Source organism: Arvicanthis niloticus, chromosome 10 (assembly GCF_011762505.2).
Source record: "Arvicanthis niloticus isolate mArvNil1 chromosome 10, mArvNil1.pat.X, whole genome shotgun sequence".
Taxonomy (NCBI): domain Eukaryota; kingdom Metazoa; phylum Chordata; class Mammalia; order Rodentia; family Muridae; genus Arvicanthis; species Arvicanthis niloticus.
The window spans coordinates 13,389,448-13,404,411 of record NC_047667.1 but is presented as its reverse complement, the minus strand read 5'-3'; the positions used below and the strand labels follow the sequence as shown (position 1 = coordinate 13,404,411).

The 14,964-nt window shown below is 38.9% G+C and overlaps 1 protein-coding gene across 4 annotated transcripts in view; it reads left to right on the top strand.

Moving 5' to 3' along the window:
* Positions 1-14,964, top strand: part of Dpp10 (dipeptidyl peptidase like 10) — a 1,470,448-nt gene that overhangs the window by 918,846 nt on the left and 536,638 nt on the right. For all 4 annotated transcript variants that reach the window (XM_076941051.1, XM_034513030.2, XM_076941052.1 and 1 more), the window contains exon 2: positions 11,327-11,441. In XM_076941051.1, coding sequence (XP_076797166.1) covers positions 11,327-11,441 — 115 coding nt within the window. The remainder of the gene's footprint in view (positions 1-11,326; positions 11,442-14,964) is intronic.

The window sequence follows — 14,964 nt, the reverse complement described above, 5'->3', positions numbered from 1 at the left end:
TTCTCATCCCCTGCAGGGCCTCTGAAGGCTCCTTTCATGTTTAAAGAACTGTTATTATTCCCCTAGAGTGCATGTTATTCAATGGCAATAAGCTCCTCAGTAGCCCCTACCTCCATGTCTCCTTTGTTTTCTCCCCCTCTCCTCCCCTTTCTCCATCCCTTCTTTTCCACCTTGACATACTTCTTCCATTCTCCATCAAGGAGTGTGTAAAGAAGCCTACCGGTAGCCTGAGACAAACTCAGACTTCAAAAACTGATGTTTATTTTGGACTGAAAAATGTCTTAAATTCTACATTTCAAAGGAACTACCTTTCCCTGCCTTGATGACAATTAATCCTTAAGTACAATTCAAAGCAGCCACTATTCCTTTCTCTATTTTTTTTTAAATTTTTCGTTAATCATTCCATTTGTTTATATCTCAAGTGATATCCTGGTTACCCCCTTCACCAACACCCCATTCCATGATATCTCACTTCCCAGTTACCCCTCTGCCACCCCCTCAACCCACATCTGCCCTCTCCCCTCCCTTTTGCCTGTATAAGAGTGCTTCCCCACCCACCCACACTCTCCCCCCCACAGCTTCAGCATCCCCCTACTCTGGGACATCAAACCTCCCTGGGACCAAGGGCCTCCCTCCCGTTGCTGTCAGGCAAGGCTATTCTCTGCTACATATGTGTCTGGAGCCAAAGACCCCTTTAGATTCACTCTTGGTTGGTGGTCTAGACTCTGGGAGAACTGGGTGGTCAGGCCAGCCTATGTTGTTCTTCCAATGGGGTTTTAGTCCCCCTCCGTTCCTCCAATCCTTCTTCCAGCTTCCTCACCAAGTTCTCTGAGTTCAACCTGATGGTTAGCTCCAAGCATCCTCCTCTGCTTTGGTCAGTTGCTGGTTGGACCTCCCCAGGACTGCTATTCTTTTCTTTAAATTGGACAGATATGGCTACAGAACTTAAACTAACAGACTAAAAAGCTCACAAACCCATTCACTACATTATTTTGTGAAAAGCTAGCAGAAATTATACACAATACAAACTCTATTTTGCGTGTGAACAACATGTGCTATATGTAGGAGTTTTAAGAAAGAAGTGTGATCCATCCCATGTACAGTTCCCAAAACCCAGACTCTATTGTGGATGCCAAAAAGTTCTTGCTAACAGAAGCCTGATACAGCTGTCTCCTGAGAGACTCAGGAAGAGCCTGAAAAATACAGAAGCAGATGCTCACAGCCAACCATTGGACTGAGCACTGGGTCCCCAATGGAAGAGTTAGAGAAAAGACTGAAGGGGTTTGCAGCCCCATAGGAAGAACAACAATGTCAAACAACCAGAACCCCCAGAGTTCCCAGGGTCTAAATCACCAACCAAAAAATACACATGGAGCACCCCATGGCTCCAGCCTTGTATGTAGCAGAGGATGGACTTGTTGGGTATCAATGGGAGGAAAGGCCCTTGGTCCTGTGAAGGCTCAATGCCCCAGTGTATGGAAATGCCAGGCCAGGGAAGCAGGAGTGTGTGGGTGGGTGGGGGGACACTTTCATAGAAGCAGGGGGAGGGGGAAGGGATAGTGAGTTTTCAGAAAAGAAATCAGGAAAAGGGATTAACATTTGAAATGTAAATAAAGAAAATATCTAATACATTTTTCAAAAAAAAAAGAAAGAAAAAAGTGTGGAGTCTATGACATATTGGCTCCATCACATAATATCCAATGATATAAATTGGCCCCATGCCGCTATCCTTGTTTGATGCTTAAAAATAAGTAAAGGACTTATTTTAATTCATCCAAGTAATGATTAGTGGACTGACTGTTAGGGAGGCCAGGTAGCTAGGGTTTCTGCGTTCTCTCATAACCAATATTCTGTATTAAATGTGAATCATCTGAACTCAGGTGAGCTTGCTCACTTTTTAAAGAGATTTTAAAAAGAATTTGAAAATAAATTCTGAAAGTAACTTGAAAGTAACTATGAAACACAAAATAAGCTTCTTGAGGTTTGTTTAATTAATATGAGTAGGCACAAGGGATACCCCAAATTGGGCTGTGCTTTGAAGAAAAAAATGAAGAGAGCTTCACTCTCAAATTTTTAACAAGCATGGTAGAAGATTATTTTTATACTCTGTTCACATTCAAAAGTAAAATGTATAGTCTGGAGAAATGGCATAACATTTAAAGGGCATGTCGTGCAGTAGACTTGACATCAGCACCCATATCAGGCACCTGACAACTACCTGTACCTCTAGTTCCAGGGGATTCAATGCTTTCTTTTGGCCTCTATGCTTGCCTGCCTGCATGCACTCAGACAAACACTTATACATAAAACACAAACATACTTTAAAGAGTAAATTAATTAAATTTAACTGTCTAATGCATTAGCCATGTATGCTGGATAACTAAACCAGAAATATAGAGATAATGTCCTAGTCTGTAAATAGGTCATGTTTCCAGTCTTCTTATCCCTTCTTCTCTTCATCTTCCTTTTGCTTTTGGAGACCAGATCTCATTGAGCCCAGGCTGGCCTCTATCTGCCTATATAATTGAGAATGAGTTTGCGTACCTGATCCTCATGTCTCTACCTCCTAAATTTAGGGATTACAGGTCTGTGCTACTATGCCCTGTTTACGCAGTGCTAAAGATCAAATGTAGGGCCTCCCATAAAGCAAACAAGGGCTCGACCCACTTACCCATGTACTCAGTTCTCCTCCAGCATGCCATATACTGCACAGAGATGCTCCTGAGATGAACTGCAGCTGCACACTGAGCCATGTGGATGTGTCTGAAACCTTCATGCAGTTGTTCACTGCTTTCCCCCCAGGTTTTATATTGGTGACACGAACCCTTGTTTTTGATTCTTAATGTGCAAAGCTGAACATGCTTTAGTCTAGATGTTTCAAGAATATTTGGTGTGTATGTTTCTACCACGTATGAGTATGAAATAGTTTCTGGCTGGGGGCAGGAGCAGTTTCAGTTTAGAGTTAAATATTCCATCAAGAAATTAGCATGTGAAGAATATGAATCTGCCTGATCTGGTGTCTTATCATGAATAATTATGCTTATAGTTCTGCTGGCAGAGATTCAGACAACTGTGCACTAACAGAGTTACTAAGTCAATGACTGGAGAATAAGATCCAGTCGTGTTAAGTGTGCAGCCACTAAGCCATAATGCAGATACCACCTTGTTTTGAGCCTAAGCTAAATAATATTAACTTCAAGACTCTCATCCTTCCATTTATACAGAGATATTCTGGATTATTCTTTTGTTGTTTTTTTTTTTTTTGTTGTTGTTGTTGTTGTTGTTTTTTTTGTATTTAAGAGAGCTTTGTGTAGCCCTGGCTTCTTTCTAACTTATCACACAGGATAATTTTGAACTTCTGTGTCTACTCCTTCCACTTTTAGAGTTCTGAGATTGTAAACACGCAGAGCACATCCAGTTTACAGGATTCTGGGGATAAAATACAGGTCTTCATGAGTATGAGTACCAGGCAACCGCTCTCACATTTCTCCAACAGAGCTACACTTCAAGCACCTCACCTGGGGAGGTTCTATTTATTTATTTATTTATTTATTTATTTATTTATTTATGTATTTATTTACTTTTAGCAATGGTTGCTGAAGGAACTAGAACTAGAGGATTGTTTGCAGTTATACACTAACTGGTAGCGCTGACCTTGGTTAGATAGCCCCACCCTCTAAGAATAGTTATTCAGTATGTAGCGGATTCTGGAGAGCCTGAGAAAGCTGTGCTGGACCGTTTCTTGTTCTGGGGATTTGGGAAGTCTGGGATGGGTTGAATAATGTTGACTTTAAACAAGATTTAAGGCAATGCTGACAGTGCTGGTTTGTGGGTCATACCGAATAATATTAAGAATGGTCTAGCAAGGCAGAGACCTGGAGAACTCAAAGCTGAGCGATGTCAGGGCAAGGCTGATGCATGGGTGATTGTGACGTCACAGGCACAGGGCAAAGCTCTCCAGAGACCCGAGAAAGGAACTGGGGCTAGCTGGCAGGGCCACTGTGAGGTAAGAGGGAAACTGCTTCAGCACAGGGGAAAGCATACCAGATCTGTTTCCCTTGTTTAAAGATGTATTATGTGTTTATGTATATGTCTCTATGTATTAGTACAAGTACCCAAGGAAGCCAGAGGAAACTTTGAGGTGAGGTTACATACATTGTGAGCCACTCTGCGTCTTCTATTAGATTAGCAAGTGCTCTTAAACATTGAGCCACATCCCCAGGCCCCTTATGTTTCTTACTGGTGTGATGTGTGGATTCTCAGCTGCCCTTCCTTGTTGAGAGAAGATAATCAGGACAGATCAAAAGAGATCCATCTCCACCCGTGCAACTGTGTCTGTGTAATTTTTTTCTCTAAAATTTAGTTTTTACCCTAAATCTGTTTTACTTTTTTTTTTTTAATTGGCCATCCGATATCTGGCTCTGGCTATCTGTGTGTTTACAAAGGCCTAATGCAGTCTGTTATCAGTTGCTGGTTTCTAATTGCTCTATCTTTGAAGAAAATAGGGTTTTCTTTTATATTTATATTATTTATATTTATATTTCTTTTATATTTTTAACTTTTTATTGAAAAAATATTTTAATACAATATATTTTCACACATGATATTATCATCAAGAGAGTTCACTCACAAATTGTAAAATTTAGTTATAAAAATTGCAAAAATGTCATATTTTAGGTTTTTGGCATTGTATTGGATTTTATTTCTTTATTCTTATGCTACAGGTTAAAAACACGTGGCCAGTTCTCCTAGTTGGCTACGTTCTCACCTCTATATTTGATTGTTTTTATCTTTCTGTTACACAGATTTAGTTTTTATTTGTTTTTCAGTGTGAGTGTGTCTGTTTATGTGTGTGTTTATATGTGTATGTGTGTGTGCAAGCATGCGTGCACACATGAAAATTAATGCACACATGTGTCACAGTGCACATATGTATGTCAGAATAATACCCAGGAATAGGTTCTTGATTCCCATCTTTTAGGTCCTAGGGACTGAACTAACAAAGCCAGACCTGACAATAAGTACCTTTACTCACTGAGCCATCCCACTGGTCCTTGGAATTTCCAGCTGTGAGTTCAGTTCCTTGTACCACACACAAGAAATTTCAGTATTTTAGAAATTTTAAAGGAATGCCAAAATTAGTAGATACAATCTATAATCCTGGGAGGGTCATAACCTTCAGTGAGAAAAGGAGCTTGCTGCTGAATTTCATTGCCAGGACACCCAAGGGCTAAGAGGAGAACCAACACCTATAGGATGTTTTCTGCCCTTCACATCATGGTGTCTGTGTCCCCACACACATACACATAGGGTGAAAGAAGAAAACCACGTTCAAAGTTCTCCTTTGACCTTCACACTTGAGCTATTGTGAACAAATACATGCATGCACACACACACACACACACACACACACACACACACACACACACACACAAACATACACACAAATAAATGTCTTCAAGAAACATTAAGTCTTTAGTCCTGCACGTTTTGGGATTTCTTTGAGTATTATTTCTATTTCTGTTTAGTTACTGGTCTAGACTAACAAAATTATGTCAATCATTGTCTTTTAAAAGAACCACATAAACCATTGAAATTTCTAAACATACAAATATTAGTATTTTATAGACTCCATTTAAAAGGAGCTTCTCTGACTTAGACCTCTGAATATAGATTGGCTTCAAATCCTGTACTACCCTATAGCTTTGACCACCCTGTTTCCATGTATGTTGACTATGCAAAATGGTTACCTCATATAAATTTGAAGAAATTAGGGAGATTCTTCATGTTCTACAGCAGAGTGTGTTGTTTACATGTAGCCTAGTATTGTATTGGCAGTTGGCAAACTGTTGAGTACTCGCTATGCTGATTGGACACCTATCATATTTTAATTGCTTCCCCAGTGCACCTTGTGTAATGCACTCATACTCTGAAACATACAACCCCTCTAGACATTTTGTGAAATGGTACAGAGTATTCTTTTTGGAAATCTGGCTAGATATCAGAGTCTTGTACTTTGAGGTTTTTCAAGCTAGATCTAGGTAAAATTTTCTAACTATGCCTTACAAATACTCTCAATGAATTGAGCTTTATGGAAGTTACTATGCTGTTTCTATGATATGAAACTATATAGAAAATCTAAAATTTACAATAAATTGTATTTACTTATGTATTGTCTTTATTACAGTATGTGTGTTTGCATGCACATTGTTTTTGTCTGATCGTCTGTCTATCCATGTTCCATGGTGTGTGTTTGGGGTTCAGAAGGGAACATTCAGAAGTTGATTATTTTAGATTCTTTTAATGGCATTTTCAGATTGTTCAGTAAAGCAATGCATTATTATGAAAATAGCTCTTTACTTTTAAGAGACTGGGGAAATTTTCTGGGCCTCCTAGCCACAGTTAATATACCTTAAGATCACATGAGACTTCAGACTACTGTATATTCAGATAGTTTATTAAACTACTTTTAAGGGAACACTGGAAAAAACATCGTTGATATATTGGATTTTCTATGTAATCAACTGTGACAAACTATGCTAATGCGTAGCTGTAATTCTAAGATGTGTACTCTTCTATGCCCCATGATGCAGACAGCAATGCATGTGTATTTGCAGGTGTGTTAGGATTGGTTGAAGACATAAAATACAGGTTGAAAACATCTTATAAAAGGAACAGATATTGCTTGATACACAGTGGTGTTCGTAATTCTGTTTGTTGCCTGGGTTAGTTGGAATCAGCTGTAGTCAGCTGTAGTCAACAACTTAATTCCTTGCAAAGTTCTGTTAATGATAGCTGTAAAGTATTCCATTCCTTCCCTGTGTGATACTTTGTGTTGTTCAATAAAGACAGTATGGTAGGGGCATACACAGAGACACAGAAACAGATTCAGAAGAAAGCCTTCAGATAGGCACAGATTCAGACTCATACAACAGACAGGCAGGGACAATGAAAGACACTGGGAAAGTAAAATAAAGAATTCAAATCTCAGCTTATTTTTAGTTAAACAGCACCAGGAAGGGTTTGGATTTTTTTTCTTAATGTGACGCCAAAGCATTATTATTGATTCTGAGTTTATCATTAATATATTCAAACCAACTGCATTTTGGTGCTCCATGTGAGGAATCTCGAATGTGTTAAATCTATGTAATACAGTATAAATATCCTTGGACTACTTGTGACCAAATCATCCTTGAAACTATTTGCAGTTGAAAATATGAACAGCATGAATATAATAGAAACAATCCAAATCAGAATAATTCAAAATATTCCGCTACCCAAGAGGGAATGAGTTGGGACAATCTGTTGCCCCATTTGAAATGATTTGGAGTTTTATTGGGTTGGTTTGTAGAAAATGCCATGTTTGTATTTGCAGAATTAGGCATGTAGGAAGGGTAATGGAGCACTAAAGTAAATACAGGGAAGAGACAAAAGGCAAGGAGTTTTGTTTGGGGACAGCTGGTGACTGTTCAGAAGCAGGCTGAAGAGCCAGTGAGATAAATGTTCAGTCTTTAAGCCCCAAGTAGTAGCATATCTGTTTAAACAAGAATAATGACTTTAAAAAGAACTCCGTTTTCTCAGACATGTGGTTAAAGAAAATGCTTTTTAAAGATCTCTCTCTCTCTCTCTCTCTCTCTCTCTCTCTCTCTCTCTCTCTCTCTCTCTCTGTGTGTGTGTGTGTGTGTATGTGCCCATTAGTATGTGATCAGGTACATTTTATGTGGGTACACATGTATGCACAGGACAGAGGAAAACATCTAATTGTCATTCCTAAAAATAAAGTTCACCTTGTTTCCTTAAGACAGAATCTCTTACAGGCCTATGACTCAATGATTTAGCAAGAGCAGCTGGCAAGCAAGTTCCCTTATCAACCTGTCTCCCAGTTTCCCAAACTAAGATTTTAAGAGTATACCTCTATACATAGCTTCTCATATTACATGAATACTCTGGATCAAATGCAGATCTTCAATCTTCTTGCTTCAATAGAAGTACTTTACCGACTGAACCATCTATCCAACCTTATCCCTTGGTTTTTGAGATGAACATTTGTCAACTCAGGATATTTGCTGGTTTTGATTCATACCAGTGACCACTCCTGTCACTGGCTTTTGAGGAGCATGTAGGCATTATCACAGAGAGTTATCCATCATCACTAAAACTTTTTCAGTAGGTTAGTGATTCCCAACCTTCCTAATGCTGAGAACCTTTAATACACTTCCTCATGTTGTGGTGACCCCTCCAAACATAAAATTATTTCTTTGCTACTTCATAACTATAATTTTGCCACTGTTATGAATTGAAATATAAGTATCTGATATGTAGGATATCTGATATGTAACCCAAAAGGGATCATGACCCACAGGTTGAGAACCACTGCAGTAGATGGCCTCTAAAATGTCTGTGTTGAATACTATATTCTAGGGAAGAGTTTGTCATCTCTCATCATCTTTAGTTTGTGTTAGATACTCTAAAATGAATGGTGTATAAACAACTCTCATATGTTTGATATATGTATAACAATGAATAAAAAATCTCATATGCATAATAGAAAGACAGAAGTTAGGGAATCAGCATAGATTAAGGCTAGGGAAGTAGCTCGCCATGAGCAGAAGGCACACTAGCGTGAGGTCCTGAGTTCAGATTCACAGCACCCAGGTAAATAGCAGGGTATGTGCATATGTGACTTAACATATGTGACTTGGGAGAGAGAGACAAGAGTATGACTGGAGCTTGTAGCTACCAGCTTAGAAAAAAAAAAAAAAAAGAAAAAGGAAAGGAAAGAAAAGAAAAGAAAAGAAAGGAAGAGAAATCTCCAATACCAGGCTCAGTGAGAAACCCTGTCTAAAAGCAATAAGAAGAGAGTAACAGACTGAGACATATCTAATGACTTACTTTGGCCTCTGCATTTGCATGTCAGAGGCATGTGTACCGTCCATCCACACACATGCATTGCAAGTATATGTACAACATTCAAACACACACAAAAATAAAACACACATAATTTGAAAAGAGGTATAAGGAAAGTTGTTGAGGCCCAAGCTCGAGTCCCTGTTTGGGCGCCAAAAATGTTGTGAACTGAGCAAAATGTTGAGGCCCGGGCTGCCCCGCATTTGGCGGCCACTGTATCCCGGCCCAAGCTGCTGCTCTGGTCTGTGGGTCGGGGTTCAGCAAGAGAGAGAGTGAGGACAGACTCGAAGAATGGAGACCAGACAGAGTGTGATTCAATCCCGTTTATTCTTCAGTCTCTCTTCCTAGTCCAAGTCCCAAGTCTAGCTGTACTCTCTAAAGAGTCTCCCTAAAGAGTATATCTCTCTGCCGTCTGCCTCTGCCTTTTATATGTCTCACTTCTAAGCCATGCTTCTAAGTTACACCTTTAATCATGCCCTTAGGTCTTGTCTCTAAATCTGATCTCTAGGTCACACTCTTAAGTCACACACCTTTAATCTCACACACCTTTAATCTCACACACCTTTAATCTCACACACCTTTAATCTCACACACCCAAGGAAAGTCCTGGGTATCCAAAGCAAGATGTTATCAGAGTGTGCTCAGCTGTTGTAGGCTATTGTAATACAAGACTCATGTCAGGGTATATGGCTCAAGATGGCTGCAAAGCTGATAGCCGCTTTCTGGTAAAGGCGGCCCCCAACAGAAAGTCAGTGTAGTTTTCCATCAGAATGAAACACAAAGTTACTAGTGTTAGGGTGGTTGCCATGAAAAAGAGAACAGCTAACCATACATCACTTCCTGTGAGTTTATTTCTCTTGGTCTCAGCTGTTAACACGGAGTGTGTTTATGACTGAATTCAAGGCTGTAATCACAATAATCAGTGAGAATCAGTGTCTATAGGATATTTTAAAAGATTTGTGTGTGTGTGTGTGTGTATGTGTGTGCATGTGCATGCATGAAATAAAGAAAGAGAGAGGTAGGGAAGGAGAGAGAGAAGGAGGGCAGGAGAGAGAGGGGGGAGGGAGGGAGTGAGGGAGGGAAGGAGAGAGGGAGGGAGGGAGAGAGAGACACAGAGAGAGAGAGAGAGAGCGAGAGAGAGAGAAAGAGAGAGAGAGAGAGAGAGAGAGAGAGAGAGAGAGAGAGAGAGAGAATGTCCATGTGAGTATGTGCATATAGTGCAGGTGACAGCAGAATCCAGAAGAGAAGAGACCATTGAAGCTCCTGGAACTGGAATTACAGATGGTTACAAACTGCCTAAATAGGTGCTGGGAGTAGAGCTGGGGTCATTTACAGGAGCATTAACTGCTCTTAAACCCTTAGCTATCTCTCCAGTTCCAGGTTCCATGTCTTATAAAATTATTGTAATGAAAACCTGAGATTCATTTCAAACTTTTGTATTGCAGACGTTGCAAAGTGAAGCTTGTACATGTCTAGGCAGCAAGGTGAAACATAGTTCTGTTGAAAACTGAGTAGCTCAAAGCATGTGCAATGTGAGTGGGGTTCAGCTTTGCCTTATCCTGTCAATCTTACCACCCTGCTAACATCTGCACACTGCCCAGTGAGAGAGTATTTTCAGTCATTGATACAGAAAGACTCTTTTAATTTAGCTACTGCACTGTGGGTTTTTTTTTCTTTTTCTTTTTTTACAAAGGATATTCTTTTTTATTCACTTATTTATTTTATTTATATGAGTACACTGTAGCTGTCTTCAGACACACCAGAAAAGGGTATTGGATCCCATTGCAGATGGTTGTGAGCCACCATATGTTTGCTGAGAATTGAACTCAGGACCTCTGGAAAAGCAGTCAGTGCTCTTAACCACTGAGCCATCTCTCCAGCCCCACTGTGGGATTTTTTTAATGAGTGGTAGAAAAACTATTCTAAATAAACCTGCTTTGTTGAAAAGAAAATAAATGTGCAGTGTTTGATGGTAAAGGGTACTGTGTATAATTTTCTTGTTTCCAATTTTTTCCTCATACATTTAGAAGAGCAACTGACAGTTCTTCAGGATAAAAGTATATTTAATTCTTTGTGGTAGCTTCCATTGTAGTGATGGGAAGGGCAAGATGACATTGTTGTTCCACAGCATCTTAGCAGAGTCCTTTACCCACAATTAATGGAGCTTCATTTACACCAAGACAGCATATATAAAGTTCTATTTCCTTCTATGGTAGAGAAAATAGATTATACTCCCCCAAATATACCTATCCATCCATTTATAATCCATGCACCTTTGAATAATTAAAGAAGTTACTGAAGAGAAAACTGATTCTAATCAGCTTTCAAACTGTGATCGTGCCCAGGCTGAATTTTTCCTTTAAGAACGTATTTCTCCTGGAGCATGTATAATTACGAAACTCCTTCTCTGTCTCTGCAGGAACTGGGAAGTAACAGCCCTCCACAAAGAAACTGGAAGGGAATTGCCATTGCCCTGCTGGTGATCTTGGTAGTATGCTCACTCATCACAATGTCAGTCATCCTGTTAACACCAGGTAAGCCATTTTGGTTCCTCTGTTTGAATGCTTTTATAGTGGATATGTTCATGCTGTCTTAAGATGGTGATAGTATGTGATTTCTTTGGGCAGATTACTATAGGCTGGAGATTTTAAAAGCACAATTAGATAATTTGGCTAATGACACCGCGATATTTGTAGTTTGAATATTATGTGGGCATATAGGGGGAAGCTGGAACATAAAATACATAAACGAGAATACTAACAGGATTCATGGTCTCCATTACTATTTAAAGATATATTTCTTGGTTAAAAAAATATCTATGTCATGTGACTCATTTTTGCACTCCATAATTTATAGTAATTTTATTAAGAATCACCCCAAACTAGAAATGAATCCATATATCCTTCAAGTAGATAATGAATGCACAAATATGTAATAAAACAGTATTCCACAAAGCAATGAGTATATGCCCAGTGTACACAAAATATTCAAACTAACGGGGATGCATAAAGCTAAGTGCAAGAAGCCAAACCAAAAATTCTATGTGTTATGCATAAGCATTTATATAAATGTCATTTATATGGAATGCTCAAAAACAAAGGGCAAAATGTGGCCTGCAACTATAGTTCAGTTAGAAGAGCACTCCAGTAGCATGCATGAGACCTTGGATCCAACACCCAGCACTATGTACATGTATGTAGACTTGGATCCAACACGGAGAGTGGTTCTGCAGACCCATAATCCTTGCAGCTGAGGTTAGATGTGCAAACGTTAGAAGTACACAGTTATTTGTGGCTACATAGACTGATACCAGCTCAAGATCCATAAGACACCAAAGGAACAGACTCTTAGGAGAGAGGCTTAGGTTGAATTTGGTAACAAAGTTGTCCTCAGTGTCCACTGAGTTGTTTCTGTGATCCTTTGGAAATGAGGTAACTGGAGTGATAGTTCCTTTTGGCTTTCATCGTGGGCTGAAGATGAAAGCATGCCTTGGGGAACTGTACTTATATGTCTGGTAACCTGATTTATGGACATAGAGAATATGAGAGAGGTAGAGATAGTATCACAAGAGAGCAATCAGAACGAGGGGATCTTTTTCTTCTCTTTCAGTTTTGCTTCTGGTGTCTTGATACCTTAGACAGATGGGGGTGCAGTAAAGGGGGGGGCTCCACAGAGCATGCTGCATGAGTCAGCTCTCTCCAGGGAATTGCTTTTTATCTCCTATTTCTTCAATTATCTTTCTTTCTTCTTCCCTCCTCTTTGACTCTCTTCTTTGATTGCTCAGTCCCTCTAGAGTATAAATAAAAACTATCAACTATTTATTTTTGGTAGTTACAAGTTCAGAAGTCAATATCTTCACAAACAGAATATTTTAATGAGTATTGCCCCAGCAATAATTTTTGGACAGGTTTTTTTTACATAGTTTAATATGGGAATTTTTATGGATTGAGTTTGCCCATAGGCACTACTTTATTCCCTAGGAGTTACACTATGCTTTAGTAGGGGTTAATAAGTGTGACAGAGGTAACAGGCTCCCATGCTATCTTCCAGAAAGGGACAAAACTAACACACTTCTGTAGCCCACCTGGGTATCTTCTGCAATGTAGAGATACCCAGGTGTGCTCAGTGTTATTCAAATATATTCATTTCTGGAATAGATTTAGGTCCTTAAGTCCATAGACTGACATTCAATGTCTTCTTCCATTTTTCTCCTTGTTAGTGAGACAGGACCTTTCAATTAAGCCCAGAGCTTACCTTAACAAAGTTGTGACCTGTTGCTAAGTGTCTTACATTTAAACACATGAGTTCCCCTGCCACCGGCTTCACCATTATCTAAGCGCTGTGAAGACAGTGAACTTATTTCTCATTAAACAAAATGTGATTAACAGGGGCTCCATTTCAGAGTCATTTACTCATGTAATTATAGTGACTAATTACACAAATGACAGTTATCAATCACTCCAATGGGAGACTTGGTGAAATATTCCATCTTTATGAAAACATTGACTTCCAAAATATGTAAACTACCAAAAAATAAATAGTTGATATTTTTTTATTCATCCTCTGGAGAGATTGAGAAAGAAAGGAAGGGGACCAACTAGGGAGGGAAGAAGAGAGAAAGGTAACTGAAGAACTAAGAGAGAAAACCCGATTTCTTGGAAAGAGCTGGCTCACCCGGCTTGCTCCATGGAGCCTCCCCCTCACAGCCTCACTCGTGCATCTGTGGTTTGGTGTAATTGAGCAATGTGATGGCACTAATAAGTGACTGCAGCGTGCCAAGAAGCTCCGCTCCAGGAAGATGAGCTTCTGTTCAGATGGTGTTTCACTTAAACATAAGAATTTGAGCATAATTACAAAAAAATGAACCATTTGCTTTTGCTGTCTTGAATGCATGCCTATTCCCCAGATGCAAGAAAAAAAAAAAAAAAACCCTGGTTCCACAGTTTCTGTGCTTCTTTTGAATTAATCCTTTCAATCTGATTCTATTACTTTCCCTTGGTGGCTCACTCAGGTTTTTTTCAAACTAACTTAGTGATTGTAATATATATATATATATATATATATATATATATATATATATATATATATATTATAATCTTATGGAATATATATACCTAAGTCTAGAAATTCTCCCACCCTCAGTCCAAATACTGAATTGCATATGACATTAGCCATACAACTGAAATCTACACTTATTGTTTTAATTTATAATTTTTCAAGTGTGTTCCACTTGGAAAGGGAGAGATGACAAAGGGAGACAACAAAGGGAGATGGCAGAGTGGGGATGGGAGTGAAGAGACAGAGATAGAGACAGAGACAGAGAGAGACAGAGACACAGAGACAGACAGAAAGAGAAAAAAGAAATACAGAAACAGACAGATACAGACACAGAGAGATGACAATGATAACAGAGATGACAGAGAGAGAGTTGTCAAGGAAAAAAACAACAGAGAGAGAGACAGAAAGAGACAGACAGACACAGGGTTTTCTGGTATATAAAGTGATCTTTTGGTTTTGTAATTATCATTAAAATGACTGCATAATAAAGTAAGAATAACATCAGCTATAATAATGGTGACCAGTCTATTGACATACAAATCTAGTTTATACTTACTCTCTTTGTGTCATCTTCACTGTGAAAAATGTTATACTTAGGTTCTCATGAGTGAAAGCATACAAGAGATTATCTAGTCTGAGATATTATTCAGAAGCTGCTTTTCTCAAAATAGCCTCCGAGCCTGTAGGTAAGTGGTGAGGAACGCAAGCCTATACCTAGATGAACACATGTTCATTGTAATTTTGACTTGATTGCAGATTTTATTACAGAAGTAATTTCAGACAGGTGCCCAAGTTGCCAGCTTGTAGGAATCCTCTGTGCCTTGTGAAGAGAGGGCTTAATTGTTTTTGAAGACTGAGTTAACCAATCCAGTATTCCCTTTAATATGTAACATTTCTGAAAAGAAAAATCTTTTTTCCATATTTAATTGAAACGTTAAATACTTAGGTATATTATACAAACAAGCATATGTTTCAGCTTATACTAGGTTTAAGAAATAA